Source organism: Siniperca chuatsi, linkage group LG2 (assembly GCF_020085105.1).
Source record: "Siniperca chuatsi isolate FFG_IHB_CAS linkage group LG2, ASM2008510v1, whole genome shotgun sequence".
Taxonomy (NCBI): Eukaryota; Metazoa; Chordata; class Actinopteri; order Centrarchiformes; family Sinipercidae; genus Siniperca; species Siniperca chuatsi.
In genome coordinates, this window is record NC_058043.1 from 15,822,648 (window position 1) to 15,846,719 (window position 24,072).

The 24,072-nt window shown below is 39.1% G+C and overlaps 3 protein-coding genes across 8 annotated transcripts; 2 read left to right on the forward strand and 1 right to left on the reverse strand.

Moving 5' to 3' along the window:
- The first annotated feature begins 131 nt into the window (after positions 1 to 131).
- Positions 132 to 5,897, forward strand: si:ch211-213o11.11 (probable G-protein coupled receptor). Of its 6 annotated transcripts, none has more exons than XM_044166414.1 (4): positions 132 to 758; positions 970 to 1,098; positions 3,080 to 3,152; positions 3,851 to 5,897. In XM_044166414.1, exon 4 carries the CDS (start codon positions 3,955 to 3,957, stop codon positions 5,230 to 5,232), a length of 1,278 nt encoding a protein of 425 aa, XP_044022349.1. In that variant the 5' UTR covers positions 132 to 758; positions 970 to 1,098; positions 3,080 to 3,152; positions 3,851 to 3,954; the 3' UTR covers positions 5,233 to 5,897. The 6 variants fall into 6 exon arrangements, with proteins under 6 accessions (XP_044022349.1, XP_044022375.1, XP_044022383.1 ...); XM_044166440.1 differs by having other exon boundaries at positions 970 to 1,093; XM_044166448.1 differs by having other exon boundaries at positions 973 to 1,098.
- A 6,788-nt stretch (positions 5,898 to 12,685) lies between these two features.
- On the forward strand, positions 12,686 to 15,435 carry zgc:172270 (uncharacterized protein LOC100136849 homolog). Its single transcript, XM_044166517.1, has 3 exons — positions 12,686 to 13,070; positions 13,323 to 13,510; positions 14,537 to 15,435. The coding sequence occupies exons 1-3, from the start codon at positions 12,852 to 12,854 to the stop codon at positions 14,685 to 14,687; spliced, it is 558 nt and encodes a 185-aa protein (XP_044022452.1). The 5' UTR covers positions 12,686 to 12,851; the 3' UTR covers positions 14,688 to 15,435.
- An 876-nt stretch (positions 15,436 to 16,311) lies between these two features.
- oxtrb (oxytocin receptor b) lies at positions 16,312 to 22,274 on the reverse strand. The gene is given in 4 exon segments (XM_044166474.1): positions 16,312 to 17,412; positions 17,414 to 17,625; positions 20,891 to 21,995; positions 22,126 to 22,274. Coding segments are annotated over 3 exon segments (1,221 nt in total). The 5' UTR covers positions 21,816 to 21,995; positions 22,126 to 22,274; the 3' UTR covers positions 16,312 to 17,328.
- Between the last annotated feature and the right edge of the window lie 1,798 nt (positions 22,275 to 24,072).

Consider the following 24,072-nt stretch of genomic DNA (forward strand, 5'->3'; position numbering starts at 1 on the left):
TATCTTAACTTGGACACTTGCTTACATCAGCACAGAAAAGCTCTCATGGGAATACAGTTTTGTTTTGCTAGCAACCAACAGATGTCAGCGCTGAGCCCTGTTTCATGCCCTTCTGCAAGCAATGATTAACTCCCAGAAGACTACAACTGTTGGGGGGGGCAAAATCAAGAAATAAGAGTGACTCGATTTAAAGAAGAAAACACTATGTGTAAACTGGTGAATGGACTGAACAAATACAACCAGGGTCTGTTTATTCTCTTAGAAGCTTCGGAGAGGAGAATAGAGGAGCATGTGTAAAGACAGAGGCATAGCGGACAGTGTGTGACAGTCACGGCCACATGCTGACTGATGTGTGTGTGTGTTTGACATGGTTAATGTTAGTGGGTGGCGGTTTGACAGAGTCATCTTCTCTTGAAAGATGACAATCACCAATTGCTGGCTCCTCCCCACCTTTTGCTCAAACCAGCTGTGCTATCTCAGTGGATGCACAACACATCACCTCTCTCTCTGGTAGTGTCAGCTCTCCCTGGGGATCCGCCGTTTTCATGGTTTATCACACTTTTTGCATAGTTCCTGAGAGATCTCTGCAAGGTGGACCAGCACTCTTATACATCTGAAACCAACACCTGAGCAACGACTTTGATACATTTGAAGGAGTCATCACCATGATTTGGACATACTCAACTTTACAAGACTCAGAGAAAACGTTTTGGAGGAGCCACAGCCAATTTTCAAAATGTTTGTCAAAATGTTTTTATGTAAGTAAGCCTTTCTTTGATAATTAGTGGAGTTGATATAAAGGAATACAAATACTGACAATATATTTGGTGCATTTGATAATTAAAGAAAAAAATACAGTAGGCTCGTTCATGTTTTTCTCTATAATGTTATCACTCCAAATTCCTGAGAGGTTTAGTTCTGAAGCATTTCTTATTAATTCTTCCATCATTTCTCTGTTATATGTGTCAGAAGCTGACATTAGAATAAACAAGAGGACTGAGAATTACAAACAGAATAAATTGAGCACCATACAGAAGTCCATGTGTTTGAGAATGCGGGGAGGACTGAGATGGGATGTTTCAGTCAACAAAATGTAAGGTCAGTGTTACAAATCATACTTTGATCCGTATGGGCCTGGCATATTGCAATCTGGTGACATTTTAGTCACTAATGAACTTATTATAATTGTGGAAATTTAGTCTATTAGGTTAACACAGGGGAACTGATATTATAAACCTTTGATATCTAAAAATTATTAAAGATTTCTGGTGGTTTTAAACATGAAGTTTTAGCATTATGGATAACAAACCAGACAAAAAAGTGTTGTAATGACTCCTCCAGTTTTGCAGCCGACCCTCACATGGTTACGCACGCTGTACCTGGATAGGATAGGGCCTATTGCTAATTGTCATTTTTACTTTGATATCTTGGTGGAATCTGATATAGCTCCTAACTGGACTCTGCTATTACAATATCAGCATATGTACATCAAAATGTTGCTATAATAATGGAAATGTACTGCACTTCATCCAATATGATTGTTTTGTCTTGTATTCCTTAAATGTAACTGAGGTCAATTATATCCTAGAGTAATGCAATTCACACATTTTTGTTTAACTTAAATCTACTGGAACACATTTTTTATTTTTTCATTACAATATCCCATTTAGCCACTGAAATCTGAGAGATTTAATGCTTAATTTTACTTTTACATTTGATATAAAATAATGGTAATCACTTGCAATGTATCAACTTATGTGTTTTAAAATAGGTTATTAACATTAACATAATTAAGAAGGTCATCACAAAGGGTGGGGTTATGGGGTTTCCCTGAACAGGGTAAAATGCTCTGTTACACAGCTTTGTGAGGGATTAAACAACCTGCATAATTCCTCATCCTCAAGAATTTTCTAATTAAATTTTTTAATCTACTCAGAAAGTAGTAACAGAGAAAAACTACAGCAGAGGCAGACTCCACTGGTTGTTTCTCTGTTGAATTAATAATATTAAAAATAACAAAAGGTTATAAAGCACTAAACAAACTGAAAATGACTAGTGGCTGAAAATGATGATCATCAAGTACAGTAAAACGTGGACTTAAAGGATGTAGCATATGCTGTGCTGCATCTGGAAAATGAGGACATCCTTACATAATATGCATGATAATGTACATGTACTAGTCCTTCCTGGGGATAAATCTCATGATAATGTACATGTACTAGTCCTGCCCGGGGATAAATCTCACTGCAAACGTGGCATGCCAATAGCTGTCCACCAGAGAAGATTACTGCAGGGGAGAGCATCAGTGGATCCCTGGCAGCGAGCAAGCATATGTATTTAGGACACAGCATCCTCCACAGTCATACATTTGAAACCTGATTATGATTATCAGTGCAAGATGGTAGATACGTCTATGGAGAGGCACATTAATAAAGACAATACAGAGAGAAGAAAACCTGTAAAAGCAATGACGTGAAGAAGATGTTTATATTCAGATATTTGCTGCATTTTCTTGAATCAAAATGTACAGAAAACACATAATATACGTATATTCAGTCAATGCTTTCTGGCTGTTTTTCAAAAGAAATTACACAAGGATCGGGGGTCAAACCTGTCCTAGTAAGAGGTTTCCACTTTGATGGTGCGATGCAGGGTGGCACTGAACACATATTAATCAATGCAGCCAGTTCCCTGCAGCTGGGCTAAAACAAGCACACTCATTATCTTTCATTTCAAAAGGATGGGGACGGATGGAGGAAAGACAGGGTGTCCTCCATGAATTATTCCTATTGATCATGTCTGTCACTCACTAAAAGATAGAGCGTATGCCTTCTTAAATATTCCCACAAACGTAAACAGTTATTGATTAACTTTCCAATACCTTTAAGGTAAGGTACTTTTAAGCTGCAGTGAGGATCTCTGGATGTTTATATTTACACATTTCATATCAGTCATTATTGCTGGAATGAATAATAATGAATACAATGAGGGTTTAGTACTGCACATAATTAGGTATTAATGTAATCAATAAAAAATTCTGTTTTGATGTATTAGTGAGATTTTTGTGTGCCTTTCCCAGAAACATTAAACTGGACAGGACGTAAAGGGGAGCGTCACCAGTTATATGCCAAAACATCAGTTTACTTGTCACGGTTAGTACTGCTCAGCTTGAAAAATACTTGTTGTATAATGTCCTCTGTGGCTCTGGAGCTTTGTCAACCTTGATGATGTCATAGTGATGTCATCAGGGTTAAGAGAAAGCCTGCGTTACAAACTGGAGGTATAGAGTTTGAAAGATGTACAGGTTTACCAGGCAGGGAGGGAATAAAAAAAGTGATGACATCAGTTGCATTATGGGAAATGTAGGATCCAACATTTTTGGAGCTTAGCCCATACCAAGGACTGAAAGTCAAGATATCTCAGTCATAGCTGCTTCAATTTTGACCATCTTATAAAATCTGTGACCCATGATTCCCGCAACTAGAAGTGCAATATTAAATTGCTTGAGAACCCCTTTAACACTACTGAGTGCGTCCATCTGCCTAAAAGAACTACAAGAGAGTGATTATTGGACTTACATTCGCCAGGTAGCCAGAAACATGACTCCAAATGAATGCTAATGATGTTGCTCCGTATCTGCTAGATGTGTAAATAGGAATCTATTTGCTAACATGTTCGCCATATCAACTTGGTGATAATATGCTCGTGTGTTCAAAGCTTGTTTCCGCTGCACCCAAGTGGCTAAAGAATTAGTTATTGCAGGTTTAGATTTAATCTAGTCTTTATTTAACATGATTTGCCATAAATGTTAAATATCCTGTTTTAATGGACTTTATTTTCTCCAACACAGGAGTGAAGATTTCATTTGATGTCTGAAGGATCCTTTGGCCTCATTACTGAACAATGGGGGAGTCTGCAATACAGATGTGTATTTTGAAACCTTTACTATGAATTATGGAGGACAACAGTTCATTTCTGACCCCTGAGTACAATGACAGCACCAACGTTTTGGTACCGATGCCCTCAGCTCCCAGCAGACAACTGGGCACCCTTCCGAACCCACAGACACGCTTCAAGGACCTGACAGGGATATTTTTCATGGTGACCCTGAATGTTCTGGCACTTCTGGCTAACACTGCTGTTCTGATTGTTGTAATAAAAGCCCCTCATCTCAGGAAATTTGCCTTTGTGTGCCACCTGTGTGCAGTGGACCTGCTGTGTGCCATGTTGCTCATGCCTCTCGGGATTGTGTCCAGCTCTCCGTACTTTGCTGGTGTGGTGTTCACTGTGCTGGAGTGCCAGGTCTTCGTCTTCCTCAATGTAATCCTCATAGCTGCCTCTATCTTCACCATCACAGCCATCAGTGTGGAGCGTTACTACTACATCGTCCACCCCATGCGCTATGAGGTCAAGATGACGCTGAAGCTGACTGCAGCCGTGATAGTGATGGTGTGGGTGGCATCTGCTGTGCTGGGGTTGTCCACCATGTTTGGCTGGCCGTCCTACAGCAGCCTGAGCTCCATCAGTGCTGCACACTGCTCACTGCATTGGAGCCACAGTGACCACAGACGAGTCTTCTCTGTGCTCTTTACCGTCACTTGTTTCTGCTTGCCTGCTGTTGTGATTTTTGCTGTGTACTGTAATGTGTATAAGGTGGCCCGTATGGCTGCCCGCCAGCATGGACCTCTGCCCTTGTGGACAAACAGTCAACTGAAGCATCGCTCTGACTCAATAAACAGCCAGACTACCATCATTACAACCCGTAACGCCCCACGTAGGATTACGTGTGACCGGACTTTTGGTGGAGGTAAAGCCGCTCTCACTCTGGTGGTTATTGTTGGCCAGTTTCTGATCTGCTGGCTGCCTTACTTTGCCTTCCACCTCCGTCTGACACTAGACGCAACACCCAAGATTCCTGATGACCTAGAGGAAGCAGTCACCTGGCTGGCATATTCTTCCTTTGCTATTAACCCATTTTTTTATGGGCTTCTTAACCGACAGATCAGGGAGGAACTTTGCAAACTCAGGCGCTGCTACTCAGCCCGGCCAGTGGAGCTGGCTGTCTCCAGCCACGAGGGCTCAGGCCATGAGAACTTCCTGCAATTCCTCCATAGGACCAGCTGCACAATAGAGACACGTGCAAGCTTTGCCACATCCAGTCCTAGCACTCTGGATCAAACTGGGCAGACTGGTTTCAGGATACCAGGACAGATCCCAGAAGAGTTCAGTTAGATATACCTCACTGTTGTGCCACAGCATTAGTAACCTGCAGGATTATTACAGCTACAAGATAAAAAAGTGATCCACAGGGTTAACAATACTTAGTGACTGTCTGCAAAATGTCTGTAAACTGTATTTGCATCCAGTAAAAGCTAAGATACGGCATCAAAAAATAAACAATCAGATTTCGTTTATGAAACTTGACATACTTTTTTCTTTTTATCTTAAGATTACACTCAGAAACAATACTGGAATAGAAAGCAAATGGACACAGTTTCTTACATTAAATTAATGTTCATGTATTTGTGGTAAAACTAATAAAGTTACACATTTTTACTAGCTACTAAAGCAAAGTTATTGTTTATCTGCAATCGGTACATTTATTTTATTAAAAAGTAATGAACACAAATATCACATTATACTTGAATAGTAAGTCATGACAATATAATCAGTATATAGATCTACAGGTAAATGCTATCTCAGAAATGAGGGATATATAATGAGGATGAGAATGAGCAGTCATTCATTTTTCATAAGTTCTACTTGTTTTTATATGAGGTATCAATATAGCAGAAATATTCTTAATATTCAAAGCAATTCAATGTTGTATTTATGTTGCAGGAATTTATGTAAACTGTATTTATTGTACTCAAGAGACATCACTTTTTGTTCAAAAATGCGTTGTTTCTTATTTCTTTAAATTAACACTGGATACTTTGATCAGTTATGTAGAGTAAATAAGCATTTAATCCTACTATACATCACTTGCAAGCAATATGTTCACATTTTCTTAGCACATTGGTCTGACAGCCTGTAACAGTGAAGGGGCAATGATCAGACTGTCCTGTAACCATGAGATCAACAGCCAGCCTCCCCATTAGAAATCCATCATGTGGGTTATCCTTTAAAGAATCCTTGAGCTCACTCTCTGTAAGTCGCTTTGGATAAGTGTGCTAGCTAACTGCTTTCAGATATAAAAGTGAAATTCCCCTCTCTGTCTGATCACCAAAAAAGCACTAAAAGGTGACATTTGAACCAGTAACATGGTACCTGCATGTGCACCTTTTTTGTGTGTGTTTGTCATTTTGTGCAGACAAGCTTTGACTCTCTGTGTCCTGACCTCTGGGTCATCCGTGTGTTCATTTATGAAAAGCCTGTAAGACTGAGCCCAGTTAACACATGATTATGTAAGGAGAAAATGCCATTTCATAACAGCTGAAGTGGTTGTCTCTAATGCTCTCTCAATATGTGTGCACTGGCAGATTAACAGAAAATAATCTTTATTTCCATACATGTTTCTATGAATATGACCTACTTGTCAAATACTGTACACATAAAATTATGGTACCTGCAGTTTGTTCTTGTTAAACTAGGTTAATCATTAATATTCTTCACAGATCAATCAATGAAAATACATGATAAAATGTTGATGTATTTATGGTGAATATTTTGAGAGAATATGCAGATTATCTCACACAGATTAGATTTAAGGGATACCATCGGTTAGACAAGCTGATAAATGGTGACAAATGAGGAGGGATGTTGATGCTGCTTGTCACTGGAATGTCAGTGAAGAGAGAAATAACAATTTGAGGAGTGACAACTGTAAAAGACTGTGTACTGACAGGCAGGAGAAAGGACATCCAACACACATACAAACAAACTGAAATCCAGAAACACGAGATGAAGTAATTTATAGACGTCCAGATATGTGAAAAGCAAGATGACAATGTGCCATTTTATGGTCCCTGGCTGTAAACACTGCTGCAGAGTACCAATGCAACTTTGATAACAGCACAGCCAGGTATTGTTATCAAAGCCAACATAATAAAATACAGCCAAGAACAAGCAGTGATGAACACGCATACAGTGTGCAAATATATGACACTTGCATGGAGGTTTGTTGTACACAAATAGATACTGTACACATACAATTACACACTGTCTCATACAGGTTGAAAGTTTTAACTGCACTCTTAATGTCCACTTTAGTCAACTCTTAAATACTGTCTACATTAGTCATTACAAACTCATGCTGTGCACCCAAACATTGTTCAAACCTGCAGAGCTTTATTTAAAATTGCAGTAAAGTTCCAAAAGTTTGCAAAGGTACCAAATATGTCTGGATTAATTTTTGGCAAATGTTTAAAACGATGCACAAGAAATCCAGAATATTTTCATTTTTGAGTCTTGGGTTTGAATATTTCACTCAGTGTAAACATCATATAGCTGTGTCACAAAAACACAAAGAACATTTTGTACTCTATGAGAAATCTATAAGCTCAAAAAGAATCCAAGATATACTCAATCACATCAATCAAGTTTTTGTGCCTTTTAGCTTTTGAATCCTATATACTATATGTGATACGATGATATAAAAAAGGGGGCAATAAGGTTGATGACAATACAGTTCAAAGCACTGACTGCCCATTTCATCACCAATCTTCCAAAGTGTGTGATTCCATCTAATGAATATTTGAGCCTGAGCAATCTTCACAAGTTGCTAATTAAAGTGAAGGACCTCCCACCTCAGTTGCGGCTTTTATTAAATCAAGACAATCACATCAACTGTGCATCTCTTTTGCAAAGCATTCATTGTAGATCAAACACACTCACAGAGAAAATGTGAATTCATTACTTGAGCTCAGCCAAGTGTGGTTTGTTAGTTGGCTGTACTTAAAGGTACTGTACGTAGTTTTTGACATGTATTAATCGCTTTTCATTCCCAATGTGTGAACAGGTTGTAACTGCACTTAAAAAATGAAACCTTCCCTGACTTTCTCGGTTGCCTATTACAGCCTGTGGACTGATTTACTAGCCAAGAGCGATGCAAGGCAGGGGCTGCCAACTAGCTAACTGTAACCTAAGCTAAGCTGGTTGGTCGGCTGAATGTGGCTTGGCTACGCTCTGTGGGTCTGACGTTGGTTGCTTCGTGGTGTTGGCTGATGGGGTGATTTGCAAACGGCTAGCTAGTTAGTATCACGGAGCCAATGGTCCAAATAAAATATAGGAACATTACAGATAGTAACGTTAGTCTAAATATGATTGTAATTTTTTTTTGAGCATTCATTGTTCATTTCAGCGTTCAGTCTCGTGTATGTCATTTTGGCCGATGCCCAGGATGAGCAACAGGATGCTGACTGCATCAACATTTTGGGAAATACACTTATTTGCTTTATTGCTGAGAGTTAGACTTTCATGTCTGTCCGTTAAAGATGAAACTACAGCCAGCAGCCGGTTAGCTTAGCTTAGCATAAAGACTGGAAATGGGGGAAACAGGAACCAATCCTTTAATGTAACTCTCAGCAAGAAAGCAAATAAGCTTATTTCCCCAAATGTTAACTATTCTTTAAAAATGTGTTATGAATAATCAATATTTTGTGGACGGGAAGTGTGTATACATTATATAACCCAATACATCTTTCTGTCTTTAATTGTGTTCTGGTATGCATTGTTAGTACAAACTTACTGTGACAAAAAGTTTTACTGCATCCAATTTTGAAGAGAACAATCTTTTTTTCCCCATGTAGCAGCAAAAAACAAATTGGCTGGTTTAAGATATCAGATAGTATTTTCTGTCACGATATACAATATTTATTTTGACAATAGTTTTTTCAGTAGTATACTGCTATTTTAGCATTCTTGTTGAATTTGTACAACATTTCAATAAAAAAGGGATCCTGTTATCAATTTGTTGCTTAAACGCCTTAATGTAAGTGTTGTAGATCTCATGCACATGGGAATACTGATTTAGATGTTTATATTAACATACAGTAATTCATACAAAACTTAATTTCATGTCCACAGGAAAGTGTAACGATGTGATACTGAAACTGAACTGCAGCTGGTTCATTTTGTGATACTGGTGTTTGGCGTTTGAGGGGGATTTTGGACAGAGAATGCGTTTTTTTTTCTGTTGTGGTGTTAGATGGAAGCACTGAATTGGTGATGCGTTGTTAACTAGACCTGACAAATAATCAGTCTGACCTATTGTACTGAAAACAGCTGGACTGACAGGTGTCGAGCAGGAACACTATCTGACATCCCTCATGCCCCAAATAAGCTGCTGCTGTCGGGATCAGAGGGTATGAACTGTGGAGTTAAATCAAAGCACTAGTTAAAATAGACACACATTTCCTCCACTCAGTGATGTGATTATGATTAACATGTGTATGTGGTCTGAGGCAGCTTTTCTCACCTCTTTTGGCCTCCAAAACTAAGTAATGTCTGTACATGCAACACCTGTCACATATACAAAGAAGATACAAAATCTATTATAAGTAGATATTTTATAAAATGTACAGTTTGCATGTGCACATTGCATGTATATTTTGTCTTAAATAAAGTGCCCTGATACAGATTTCAGATTATCGTCACATTATGTTATTGTGCTGAGGTCATGAGAGGGACAGAGGCCACAAACGTGAGAGAAACCTTGGGTCCTAGTGTATAAAATGTCCTGAAAATCTATTTTCTACATTTTATGCCAAAGTTCAATAAGTTTGGTTGTGTCATATGAGAGTTGCTAGTTTGAAGTGGGTGGCAAAACATTGATGTCACTTACTTCTGTGCACCAATCAGGATTTATCCAAATGTGAATCAAAATCTGATGGCCCTAACAGAGTTAAACTCCCAAAAATAATACCTGAGAATGTTTTTAAAAACTTTAACTTTGATTGTTGCTTATTTAGGCATCACTATTTAATGGTATAGAGAAATACTTAAGATTTTCTGGTGCTTTAACACCACATACAAAATATTTAAAAGTTATTTTTAATCTTTATATAAGGAGCCAGAATCATACAAGACCAAATACACAAACTTTTTCATATACAGAGTGTTAATATATTTCACAACAAATATAACCCTAGTACTTGTTGTTATTGTCAAATGGAGAGTTCAGCTGAAGAGGCTGAAATCGATTCAGAATTTCACAACAGAGCAACCATCGCAGCAAAATCCAAAAATGTCCCTGTCCAGTAACTTATCTTGAAACCTTCCCAAAAACATGTGATGTCTAGGGGAAATCATGAGATGGGCCAATGAATACAGTGAGCTGTGAAATGTGTCTTTTTCTTTCCCTTTTTTTCTCTTTTCCCTTCTTCTCCCACTCCCTCTCTCTCTCTTACTCACGCACTCCACTGACCTCACCTGTGCAGCCACGGACACAAACAAACCCCATCTGGCGAGGTGCGCAGTCCATTAGCATGCCATCGTCTCTGGCACAGACAAAGGAAACTCTCTGTCATCAATACACTGTGTCTTCATCCAGCAGGCAGAAATGGTCAATACCATGGCAACTGTGCAGTGGTCATCGTAGAGTAGCTCGCTCATGTTCAACTCTGAATAGATGTGCAGTTTGTTACGTATTCAGTAGTAGTTTGGGCTCTTGGAAGTATGCCTCTTAAAATTAATGTAGCATACACCTGAATTTTATTTTGTAGATTTGCAGATGGTAGTATATGAGGTGAGGACATTGCTGCAGGGGGGTACTTTGTATATTTACATTATTTTGTCAGATTATCACATTGCCAGCTGCTGTACTGGGTCATTTTTTGGTGAAGATGATGATGAGAGAAGTGTGAGATGGTCTTCTGATGAAGGTCTGGTGGGTAGCTGAGAAGAGTCTGATGAGGTCTAACTCTGTGGATTTATAGCTGACCTATTAATAGCAGTGAGGATGACTGGTTAATGGGTCCAAAGGTTGACAGAGGTGAAAGGGTTTTTCTTAAAAGCATGTTACGAAACACGCTTAACACCAGACAGAGTACAGAGACCTGAGAACGCTCTTCTATCTGGGCCTTGAGGAGGATATTGTGATAACATGCAATATATCTCCTGTTGCTTCTGCATTGTGATTGATACTGTTGGTGAAGAGCAAACCAAGGCAGTAATGCGTTGTCACAGCTGAACAATTATTTGGTTTCTGAAAGGGACAGTATGGAAATTATGGGAGGAGGGGAGGGAGGGGTCAGGAAATGCGGAGGGAAGTATTTTTTCATTTTGCTAAAAGGAGGGTATCTAAACTTTTTGGTAAAGCAGGGAAGACAAATCAAATAATAGCCAGAATTTTTTTTTTAAACCATTCACATATAATGATTTTTCCCCCCTGTATCATATTTGATGTATCAGGCTTTTATGGCAATTTATTGGTCACAACAATATTTATTCTAGAAACAAAAACAAATATTGCTCATTGCATTTGGAACATTTGGAAAATTTCATTTGGTTTGGTTCTTTTTTCAAACAGGGACTTATTTTACTACCTTTTTTATTTTGCCTTGTGGTAGGCAAAATTTGCCATAAGCCACCAGAGGGAAGAAGACAGATTGCATACAACAGGTTTTTCAGGAAAGTATTAATCATGTTGATGATGTAGGGCCTCAGAAACTCATTTAGCAAATATGATACAACTGGCGATACAGGGTTAACTACAGAAGCACAAGGACAACTGGTGTTTATTTTCCTCATCAAAATCAACTGGAAGCTATAACAGGATCAGTCTGGCAGTTTTGAGAAACAGAATAGACATGGATTTTTGTTGTTAGTTATTGTTTTACATATATCACCAGAGAGTGCGTTGTCTTTCACTAGCCTACAGTAGGTCTTGCCTTCACTTTATTCTACATCTTAACAGAAAAGCCGAAGCTAACAGTTAACAGTTAAATGTTAAAAGTTAAATGTGTCATTTATAGTACAGTATATATAAAGTGACAGAGACCAGTCTAGGTTCAAAAATGAATAATGGCTGGGATGTTTGGTAAGCAGAACATATCATTTTGTGTGTTTGCAACAGCTAATTTTCAATTATCAATGGCAAAGTGGGTTGTAACAATTCAATGGTGTCATATTATTTTGAGATATTGAGAGGATAGTGATGCATTTTTTTCCAAATCAATGGGAGGGTCCAAAGAAAATATTAATAATGCTTCTCCCTTTCAATCCCAATCCCATTAGGAAGATTAGGGTTGTATGTGAGAATCGTTACATTTGATTCTTGAGAAAATTAATCTTGCATACTAACGGTTATTAGGTCAGTGTTGCACACAAGAACGGGGCCCAGACACATCTGATTGCTCTGAAGAAGACACTTAATTTCCATTAACAGGCCAGAGGGAGGCAGCATTGTCTTGCAAGTCAACCCCTTTTCTGACACAAAGACAATTCTCTGAAATAAAAATGAGACTTTAAAATGAATTAAATCCTAGAATTAGTAGGGCAAGTATACCTGTATCACTAAATAATCCAGTTGGAAGTTACATGACGTGCACGCTAAACATTTGTTTTACTCTGTTTTTGTTCTCATGCTTGCAGATTTGTCTCATGTTTTCTGTGTGTCTGTATGATTCCATTCCCAGTGGGCTGTATCAGTGTATACAGAGCCACCTCCATGCTTAGAGTATTTATATCCCGCCCTTTCCTTCCTATCCTCCCATGGCACAGGAAAATGATCTTCACTTGAAAGACCATCTGCAAATACCATCCAGGGCACCATAATGTTCCCAATATAACTTCACTACACAACCAGCTGAGCTGTCCAGTCAGCGGCCTAAGTCTGAGCTGTAAGGGAAGTGACAGGCACTCACTCTGCTCTCTGGACTGTGTTTTCTTCACATATTTGGACGGACACCATGATGAAAGGGGAAGATTCAGAGGAAGTAGAGATTGACTTGGGGGACTCTAGTGACCCTGATGAATTTGATAATGGGGAGGAACCTCAGATGTTGTGGAAGGCTCCTCCTGCTCTGGAAGAAGAGGAAGACATTCACACGTCTACACTAGTGGAAATCAGCGATACTAAACCTCTCATTAATGTCAGAGACCCCCGAGGTATCAATGACTGCCTCAAGGTATTGCATTCTTGTGCAGTGGCTCTATTGAACCTTGTTTTATGGACCATTTGTGCATTTGTCACAGGCAGTGAATTAGCTGATAATAAAATAACACTAAATCATTGGCATGTAGAACCAAGAAACTACTTGGCTGATTGCACTGTCCTCCAGTGGATGTAATTTATTTTGAGGGTGAATCACGTTCAACAGTAATATGACTAATCGGTTCACCTCTGTACCATCAGCACCACTTTCTCTTTGTGTCTCCAGGTGACATTTGAGGATGTGATTGCTGAGCCAGTGTCAGTGCGCAGTGGGGACAGAGTGTGGATCTGGAGTAATGCTCTGTTCGAGGTGTCTAGGGTTTGGATCTATAGGATAGTCACAGTGCTTCTAGCCATTCCCGTGTCAATTATCTCTGGTCTCCTCTTCGCCATCCTCAGCTGCTTCCACATCTGGTAGGTTTAAATCATGCTTTCCTGCACATATTAAGGGAAAAACATGTAACAGTTTTTTTTCTCACGTACAGCTATACAGATAGTGTTAGTGTAATTTGGCCAGGTTTTGAAATATCCAGCGCTGAAATTTCTGCCTCCACCCCAGCAACATGGGGGTGAATGGAAGTTTGTGGTGCTCACATCCCTAAATAATACACATCCATACAAGCAGCCCTGTGAGGCTGTACTTAGGCATGCTGGTGTTAGCATGCTAACTTGGACTGGTGGCAGCAGAGGAAAAGGGGATCCCCAAAGTAATTAGGATTTATCCTCTGTGGACCTTGAATGTCTGTACACATTTTCATGGCAATCCATGTGATAGTTGTTGAGATATTTCATTCCATGAATGTCTCTATACAATTTTGTGCCGATCCATCTACTGAATGTTGAGATATTTCAGTCTGGACCAAAGTGGTAGACCGACCGACCGACAGCCATGTCGCGAGCATGGCTAAAAATTACAATCAACAGCAATGTCTTCTGTTGCTCTGGTGGGAGTTTTATAAAATTTGAAAAATGACCCTGAAGATTTCATCCATAATACTAACCGGTTTTATACTAAAGGAACAGAAATAGAGCAATGCTAAGTAGTTTTGTTAAATATGTGTAACCTTGATTTAACTGTTAGTGATGAAATTCTGATTATATTATATTAAGAAATATGTTAAAGGACATAATATGTGTATGCTGTGCTGTGGAAAAAGAGGAACTGTGAAATGGCTGGAAAGAACCAAGAGGGCTTCATAGCTTGATTGGACCAAAAGTTAAAAAATAATAAAGTTAGAAAACAGTATAAAATGTCCTAGGTTTTGGGCAAGGAAAATACTTTTTCTCAGTTCCCTGTCCACGCTGCTTCAGAAAACAGATATCTAAAAAATTTAACTAAAACTAGCTGCATGGCTCAATACCACTGTGACTGAGAAAATATCTTTCCTTTTCTAATTTGGAAGATTTTCCTTGTAATTGCTGTGTTTCTTTCTATGACAGGATGGTTGGTCCTTGTGTCCAGTGTATCGTTGTTGGCACCCGCTGGCTACAGAGCCTGTGGAGCATTGTGCTGGGCATCATTGTGCGTCCCTTCCTCTTGAGTGCTGGGAGATGCTGTGGAGGCTTCAGCATTCACCTGGCCAAAGAATGAGACTCACACATCCAGACTGGGATTGTTCGTTATGTGCACAAGTGCACTGGTGTTCTACTGGACTGTGCCCAAGTGGGCATTAATAAATTAGTTTTTAATATTTAATTCAACATAAATGGTTTATAATTACCTATTTTCCTTAGGTAAAAGTCCAACAGTATCTGCTGGTCCTTTTTATTGATTATACAAGGCTTGTGACATTTTCAAACAATATTTTCGACCTGACACAGTGACAAAAAGAAGGTTATGTAATTCTTTATTTCATTCTCAGAGTGTGAAATCACTTTGGCGAGACCAAAAAGAGGATCAGAGTTCTTAACAACTGACATCAGTGTAAGTAAATGGAGTTTCTTAAATAACTTCTGTTACAGTGGTTGATTTGAAGAAAACTAAAATGCCGAAAGTGACCCTTTTTGTTAAGCATGCAGTACTTTTTCTCACACTGATATCATAGTGGGGTTACGACTCTTGATGATTTTTAGAATTTGAAGTAATTTCAGCCTAATTTGTTGTTGTTGTTGTATCATCTTTATGTCATAATACTTGGGTTTGGTTTTATATTTTGTTACATTTTTAAACTGCAGTTTAGAGTTTAAGCTCAAGAAACAAAAATATACAACTACTTGAATGTAAGTTTAGTAGCTGATTTCAAACCTATGAATATTTAGCTCTGTAGAAAAGAAGACCCACTTATATTAAATGTATTCTTAAAGGATGAATTGGCAATAAAAGCTATGGATTAAAAACATTTTTGCTATGTTGTGTATTTAATAACTTGGGTTTTAGATAGGTTTATCTAAACAACATTCAAGTATTACTTTTTCTGTTATTCTGTGGGTGTGGATGGAAATTAATAAAACATCCTACATGATCTCTCCATAGATCATACACTTTTGTACAGACTATTTATTGTGCAGTATGGCAACTTCTTAGGGCAGTGTGAAATGCAACATGAGCTTTCTTCCCTCTTTGAGAAATGCTTTAAGTCACAGTGCTATTGTGTGTTTGTGTGTGTGTGTGTGTGTGTGTGTGTGTGTCCCTGTACTTGATGTGGTATGTCAGCAGTGCCTTCTGTATCTTTGACAGTTTGAGGTAGTCATCACTGGCAGCTGCCTGCTGGCATTCCTGGATTGGAATAACACTGAGTGGCGTTTCAGTTTAAAACTCCCCTCCACTGCCCTCTGTGGCTCTGACTGCAGCCACACACCCAGTCTCTCATCTTGGCCTCTGTAGTTTCATTATGTTAGCTTCAGCTTCAGCCTGCTCCTTCAGTCAGAGAGCAGGGCCATGGCTGAAATTAAAAACAGCCATATATATATGTGTGTGTGTTATATATATGTTTAGGTCATACATTGCTTTAAGAAAAGATGAAGATACTCACGGTGTTCTTTATTGTTATATTGTTAACAAGTGCTTTGGTTTATAGATCTGCAAAGTGTTTTATGTATATATATATATGTGTGTGTGTGTGTTTATATGTTTTACTTTTTATGGAAAAATCTTGGTAGTGATTTTAAGCTTTCTGCGTGTTAACTGGGAAGCTTCAAATAGTTGATTTTGAGTAAGTTTTAAGTTTTAAGTCAACCCTTAAAGGGTCCGTTTACCCAGATCACAAAACAATGTATTTTCTATGTAGACAGATTAATTTTTTATTTGCAGATGGTTTAAGATCTCTGCTGCTGACACTTCTGCCACCACCCTCATACAATAGACATAAATGGTATTTTGTTAGTGACACTCAAAGCATTGAAAAAATGCATTCATAAAACCCAGTATTTCCATCTTTTTCCAGAAACAATGTCTCCTCAATCCACAGTCGTCACTATGATATGAATATTATCATATTATGTACTTGAGGTATATGTACAGTAATGCACGGCTAGATACTGCAGAGAATAAGAGGGACAATATGTTGATTTGTGTGAACTGACCCTCCCTTTAAGTTTATATCACCAAACACAGTAAATAAATCTCTGTATGCTTTACGTCAACTTTGAAGACATGATTGCAGAGCCTGCTGGCATACACAGTCTGGATAGGGTGTAGAAAGCCAGCTACACCACCTTCACAGTGTCAGTCAAGTACTGTTGTTATCACAGCCTGACTGCCATCTTTGTCACTGCTTATGCCAGGTATATATATATATATATATATATATATATATATATATAACTGAATTTGTGCCCAGCGAAAGATATTTTTGTAATCTGCCAAACCTCTACCTTTCATAAAATGCAAATAATAATTTTGCCTTGCTTTGTAGAAAGAATTTCCTTGTGCAACATTAACATAATTATCAGGACATCAACTGTCGGAACAAGACTTTAAGATTTAAGACTGAAGGACAGAAGCATACAATCAACTTTGAAAATGCTCATGGTTGATTATATATTACAGAGGATAAATCTTGAAATGCTAAAGCCTACAATATAAGCTAAATATATGATTTGGTGTTTTGGGACAGCACACATACATAGAGATTTAGCTGGTGTAGAAGCTTCACTTTATATCACATTTTGGACACAATGCTCTTGTTCTCACAGTAGGTTTACGTCTATTTAGCTCAATTTGAAACATGTTGCAATGGCCGCTGCAGATAATGCCTGAAATGGGGGACTTGCATGATTGCCGGATTACTCGACTACAGAAAGCCTGGGTGCCTTTCAGATGGCTTTTCAGTGTCCCTGTCCCCCTGTGCTGGATGTGTGCGTGAGGCTCCTCTGGCTGCTGGTGTTTTTGATAACGTAAGTGGCAGAGTTGGTCGTGTGCCTGCACTGTCGATCACAGCTGCTGGAGGAGGCCGCCAGGTACTGTCTACAGCAGCAGAAGAAGCACTGCATCAGGTCATGGAACAGGTGACCAGCAAAGAACATGTAGATCCAGGGGTTACAGCAGCTGTTGAGACTGGCCAGCAACATGGCAATGATGAAGGCCATGTCTAGGGAGAGAGACAGAGAAGAACATATACTTGATATGTGCATTCCTACAATGTAAATACAAAACTGAGGAGTAAAAAGTAATGGTGATTTCAGTATTGCCTGTGTAGCCAAAGCCTGATATATCTTATTCCTTTGTGCCATGGAGCTCCCTTGTTGTCAAAAATTACTAAAATCACATCAGTGATCCACACCGTTACACTGGGTGACATTAATTCATTACTATGAACATTAGCACTGTAGTTTATTTTGAGTCAATTCCACATATACCATATTTACTCACTAATGTAGCAAGTCCACAGCTGAAAATTGTCCCCAACAAATACACAGTTTCCTCCTGTTTGAGTGACATTTGCTAAAAATGAAAATTAAACTATATATTTGTGAGCCATTTTTAAAAATTTCCATCTTCAGATAGGAACCAATGGGTTTGGGGCTGTGTACCACAGGCATGGTAGAGACGTCAGACAGTATTGAGATATGGACTAAAATGTTGTTTTAGTAATCACCTGGTTGTGGGCTGACATCCAAACTCAGTGTGAGTGTGTGTGTGTGTGTGTGTGTGTGTGTGTGTGTGTGCTTTGAGCTGCACTTTTAAGTGTTTCAGCCATTTGTAGTGTCATGGCTATAGGGATGACGATGTCAGTCTGTCGGTTGGTCTGGTGGTCGGTCCACCACTTTGGTCCAGACTTAAATATCTCAACTATTAGATGGATTGGTACAGACATTCATGGTCCCCCTGAGGATGAATTGTAATAACTTTGAACCCTTGACCTTTCATCTAGAGCCATCATCAGGTCAAAAGTTTGTCCAATACTTAAGTTTATGACAAAATACTTGCACAACTAATGACATTCCCATCAGGTTGATGGATGCCACACAAATATGATTTTAAGTTGCTTGACACAAACATGATAAATGACTTCGTTTAGAAGAGGCTGTCCTGGATGGAGAAATACACCTTGTTTTCTCATTCATTCAATGGATTAAATTTCTAATCGTTAGAGGCACAGAGCACATTGAAGAAGCATGCCACTTGAACAGTGGAATTTTTTTTTTCTTCTAATCCTTAATGGGATGATGGAGGTTTAGTGTGTGTAGTATTCTTCTCTCCTCAAGTGAAAACGCTGACCTGTTCTGTTCATGGTGCTCTATATAGTCCTTTGCTTTATTGTGAGAGGTGTGCTGTGCACAGTGTCAACCAAATGGCCCGTCACAGTTATAAGATGTGCTCAACAGATAAGTCAAACACCCTGTCCAGAGTTCTGAGATTATTTGGTGCAGTAGGAAGCGCAGTTCTTCTAAAAATAAATACCACAAAATGACAGCATTCAAGCATTTTTCCTTTCGCCCTGGTACAGTTCACTTTGACTTACAGTACATTCACCACTTTCTTGTTCTGCCAGAAGTGAAAGAAAAACATGAATCTTGGCTGCTCTTCTGTAATATCATGATGTACAGCTCTTGAAAATGGAAAGAGGGTGATGTTGAAATCAAAAGGAGGACTGCGAAGATACTGCCATCACTTATTTGATTAAGAATACGCACTCTATCAAAGATAATTCTGAGGATAAAAAGTTAAACAAACATTGCATGAGTGCACAAAGTCCTTCACAATCAGTGGATCCTGGAGGAGAGTGTTTGTTACACTTTGACTGAACTGCCCTCAGCAAAAAGAAACTCACCTACATTGGAGTCTTAACCTGAGCGGCATTGCTTCAAAGAGAATGCAGTAAGTCAGTTAAGATCAGCAGAAAGTCAGTGACATTTGAATTGGCTTTACTTTCACACCTGGGTTTGGACTGACGATTTTTTTTTTAAGTGTTCTTTGAAATTAACATGAATTATATCCATAACAGCCAGTTTACATTTTCGACCAGTCCACCTTTCATGAAACTGCTCCAAATGTTGTTCATTATTGCAAAATTCAGTAACATCGCAATGACTGTCAGTAATAAAAGGTGCATTAAACAATGATTTTGTTTTAATATCTGTTATACAATAACAAATTTATTATAGTTATATGTTTCTCCATATTTAATTATTTAGATTTTTTTTAGATAAACTGAAAGAGTTTGTATTTCTTTTACAGTTTAGAAGATTCTTCTACTACTGAAGCTGAATAAACCATTAAAACAAACATTGGGTTATTTAAAAAAAATTGTCAAAAAGCTGAAAACAGGTCTGTTTTTCTTAGCTTATGAAAAGTTAACATTTTGGAAATACATGGTTTTCACTGGACAGCTACGAAGAGTTCACTATTTCATAGTTTAGTGTTTCTATTTCAGTATGAATGTGAAACAAATATAAATTATGTCCACATTGATGACATGTTAATCATGGCTTTTAAATGCTTTCCAAAATACCATGTTGAAAAGTCACAAATAATATTTATCATGCTAACTGGTAATAAGAAATAGCCCAGCGGTTGAGTCAATCCATCAAAACAATTTAGGGGCCCCTATTAAAACATACACTTTTACATCTGTTGTGTACAGTGCATGCATTCTTGGCTTTAATGTGTTTATTTACCTAATGTTGTGCAAAACTGCTTGGAGGAAGACAAAAACAGGGAGATGATTAGCTTGGCCAAGTCTGGCCTGTATCTAAATCTCTGGATGCTCTTAATGAACACTTGTGCAATTTTGCTCCAATAACACCACTTGAAAGGTTGTGGAGCACTTCTGCTCCCCTGCTCTTGCCTTTAATGGCAAACTCAAAAGATATGAGGGGCAAATCTGAACAAAGAATGCCGTTAAATGGAAATTATATAAACCACAGCTGGGAACAGAGATAGAAACTCTTTGATGTCCTGGTACATTTACTCTCCCGCTGACTTTCCCTGAACTGATAACCACTGTAAATGACACCCCCATTCATTTTTGTTCACTCTGGGGAAGTTTGAAGTTAAACACCATTGTGTTGCCTTGGAAGTGAAGTGGATTGCTTATGCATGCCCAAAGAAATATTGTGAGGTGGAAGGATGTATGTATGAGACTGAAATATTGTTTTAGAAAAACAGATATATTTTTTTGTCACAAGGTTTATGGCCAATAAATTCACCAATATAAATCTTGGGCAAACATGATGCTCTAGTTATTGTGTCACTGAGCACTTGGCACACTAAAATAGGGGTAATATCTTCACAAACCAATAGGCTACATATATGAGGCAAATCACTGCTTCTGGTGAATGCACCAGAGATTTATATCAGGAAAAAAAATGCATCAAACTAAATAAATAAATAAACACTGAGTGTGCCTTTACCTTCTCTTGGTGCAGCAGGATCCCATGCAGACCACATCTGGACAAAGAAGAAGGGAGTCCAGCACACAATGTAGGCAAGGACCACTACAAATGTCATTTTCACTGTGCGGATCTTTGCTTTTGAAATGAGCCTCACGCTGCTCACTTGAGAGAGGGGATGGGCGCCTTTGGAGGGCCTTGGAGTGAGAGCCAGGAAGTGCTCCCTTCTCGTTTTTAAATTGAAATTCTGCCATATTTTAAAACATATTAAGCCATAGCAAATGCTTAAAATTGCCACTGGGAAAATGTAAATGCTGAGACTCATCCATGTGATGTATGCTTTGGCACCCCATGGCTGTACAAAGTCCCCCCAGCAGTCATACACACCGTTCCCGACCTCCTTCAAAGAAAATATGTACGCTTGAGGAGTGCTGAATATCAGGCTGAGCATCCAAGAGGCGATCACACAGAAGCGATCCTTTCTCCTGTGCACGGAGCGAAGTGGCTGGCAGATTGCCAAGCACCTGTCGATGGACATGAGGACAAGCATGTAGGTAGATGCAAACATACCCACGACCTGGAGGTATTTGACCAGCCTGCACAGCAAATCCGGCCCGTAGAAGCGAAATGTGATATCCCAAATGAGTTGCGGTAAGACCTGAAAGATTGCAACAACAAGGTCTGCGATGCTCAAGTGCTTCATGAAGTAATACATCCGAGAATGGCTGTGCTTGGGGGCGTGGATAGCCCACAGGACGCACAGGTTACCGGTCAGAGCGAGCAGCAGCACCAGGACAAGGACGGTAACTTCAATTTTGGCCACTTCTTCATTTCGTTTCAAAGGATTGACTGTGGTGTTTCCTAAATGGCTCTCATTTCCACGACTTGAGTTGCTCCAGGAAACATTCTGTGCCCAACTATTCTGCTCGCGTAAAATGTCCTCCATTGTGCGTAAAAGCGCCACTTTGGCGCAGTCAGCTGTCACATCACAATAAAGATTCAGAACCGCTATCCGCTGTATGGTAGTGTAGTTGCCCCGCGCAATGTATTGCCAGCTCACTCCGTTAAAGTTGTTTCTGTGAGTTGCCCTCAGGTTAAATTACTGTCCAAAAGTGATCGCTCTCATCTGCAGAGAAACAAAATGTAATACTTTTGTTGAAAACTGATTCTTTGCTCACCCATCTCAAGCCTTTGAACTATGAAAACTTCACAAAGAAATTATTTGACCACATAACCATATGGAGTGATTTTATTACCTTTAAAGCGATCCTTTGCACAGTTATTTTGGGACCTCGCAGCACCGCAGTCCTCATCACTCACTGCGTCCAGTTTGGTGTCTGCTTTGCTGAAGCTCTGTATCTTACCAATCTCAGTAACCCCCTCCCCTCATCTTATTTTCCTTCGAAGGAAACTGTCTGGGTTGAGTATGAGCAGGCTGCATGTTATTACCCCCCGGGCGCGCGCTCTCTCCCTGTCCCTTTGAGTTTAGGTTTTGACTTTGTGGAGTCCTTTGTGCTTTGTAAAATCAAACGTCCCTGAACAACAGGAATATATAAGATACCCCTTTTCCACGTGCACGCGCATGTATATATGTGTGTGTGCTGGAGCCATTTGACTCCCAAGACCACCACCCCCTGCTCCCACCACCAGCAGGAAAACCCGTATATAGTCAAGGAAGTTGTTAAATTGATGTAATGGTTGGTCATCATATACTAAACTGTGACTGCGGGATGGCGAGTGCTACATCTTGACAGATATTTCTGTAGTGCTACTGGACGACGGTTGCATCTCGACTGAGTGACTGATTTGCAGTGAATCTTTTCCGTTTTTGCATTGATTCTGCCAGCATCATGGCCATGGAGAATACAGGTAATCATTCAGGGGCCTTGACTCCAAAACATAGAAATCTTGCTGATACTGATTTGTTTATGGCTCCTAGAAAGATTAAGTGTCCCCCTAAAAACCCCTGATTTTCTGGATCAAAAGGCTTGGGCTCCACAGTATGAATGGGATGTGGAAGACTTCATGGTATCAGGATGCTTGTTTGACCAAGGAGCAGTCTATCTCTCCACAAGAGAAGCTAATACATATAAGATCTACAAGAGCTATGAAAGTCTCAAAAGAAAATGTTTTGACACTCCAATAAATGAGCAGACTCCAGAGGCTGATAAGAAGAATAAACCAACATTGGGGTGATGATATCTTCAACTGCACAGTGAGTCAATGCTTTTAGCATCTACATAATTTGAAGCAACCCCTTGTTAGATTCAAAAGGAGGAAAATTCCTCTCTGATCCTACAGCGTATAAGAGTGTCACTTTCCAAAGAGAGCCACCAAATATGGAGAAGGATGCTATCTGGAACTGGAACACCATGCTTTGGTTGATTGCATCTAAGACTGACGCTGTGATGTAAACTGGAACAGGCTCATTCAGGGGTGATTACAGGTGTCAAGTCAAAAAGCATAATTCAAGTGTGCAGGGTAGTGAGTCATGAAACTGATGTGATCCTAAAAACCATCATAAAAGTAAGTAATAGGCCTTTTTTTAGTCATGGTTCTCTAATGAACCTATTTACTGTATGATCGATTATTAGAATCACTTTAAATAATTTTGCTTTGCTCATGCAACACTCAGGTGAAAAAATCTGAATACCTGATTAAATGAGTTTTGATTAGTCACACAAAAGTGATCACTGAAAAAAGTGTATGCAAATCTAGGGAATTACTATCTTTTGCAATTAAGTGGCACATGATGACAGTGTATTTTTTCAATATATTTCCTAAACATAGAAGTATTTATTTATTTATTAAGAAATTAGGTTCCAAAGTGACTTGCTGTTTCCATGGTTACCTGCAGGAGTCAAGAGGCCACTCCTTCGTTACAGGACGAACAAGTTGAGATTGCTTGGGCACCAATGAGGAAGCCTTTGACTCTCAGGGGAGGAGACTGTGGAACAAAAGATTCAACAAGAGATCAAAATGTTATAAAAGGACTGTTGCAGAGGATTTTAAAATGTATTTAATGAACCACATATCTTTTTGAAAAGAATGCCACAAGTGAAATGTACAAAGAGAGGAATGAAGGGTTTGTAATAACCTAATGGCATCTCATAATTCACTGACTTTGCAGTCACACACAGCCCCCATTTTCAGTAAATAGAGGAATAAAAAAGAGAATTTCTGACATGCTGGGGCATATTGCA

Coding starts and splice junctions, on each gene's coding strand:
- si:ch211-213o11.11 (XM_044166414.1), top strand. CDS start 3,955: ATGGAGGACAACAGTTCATTTCTGACCCCTGAGTACAATGACAGCACC.
- zgc:172270 (XM_044166517.1), top strand. CDS start 12,852: ATGATGAAAGGGGAAGATTCAGAGGAAGTAGAGATTGACTTGGGGGAC. Junction 13,071..13,322: donor GTATCAATGACTGCCTCAAG/GTATTGCATTCT, acceptor TTGTGTCTCCAG/GTGACATTTGAGGATGTGAT. Junction 13,511..14,536: donor CTCAGCTGCTTCCACATCTG/GTAGGTTTAAAT, acceptor TTTCTATGACAG/GATGGTTGGTCCTTGTGTCC.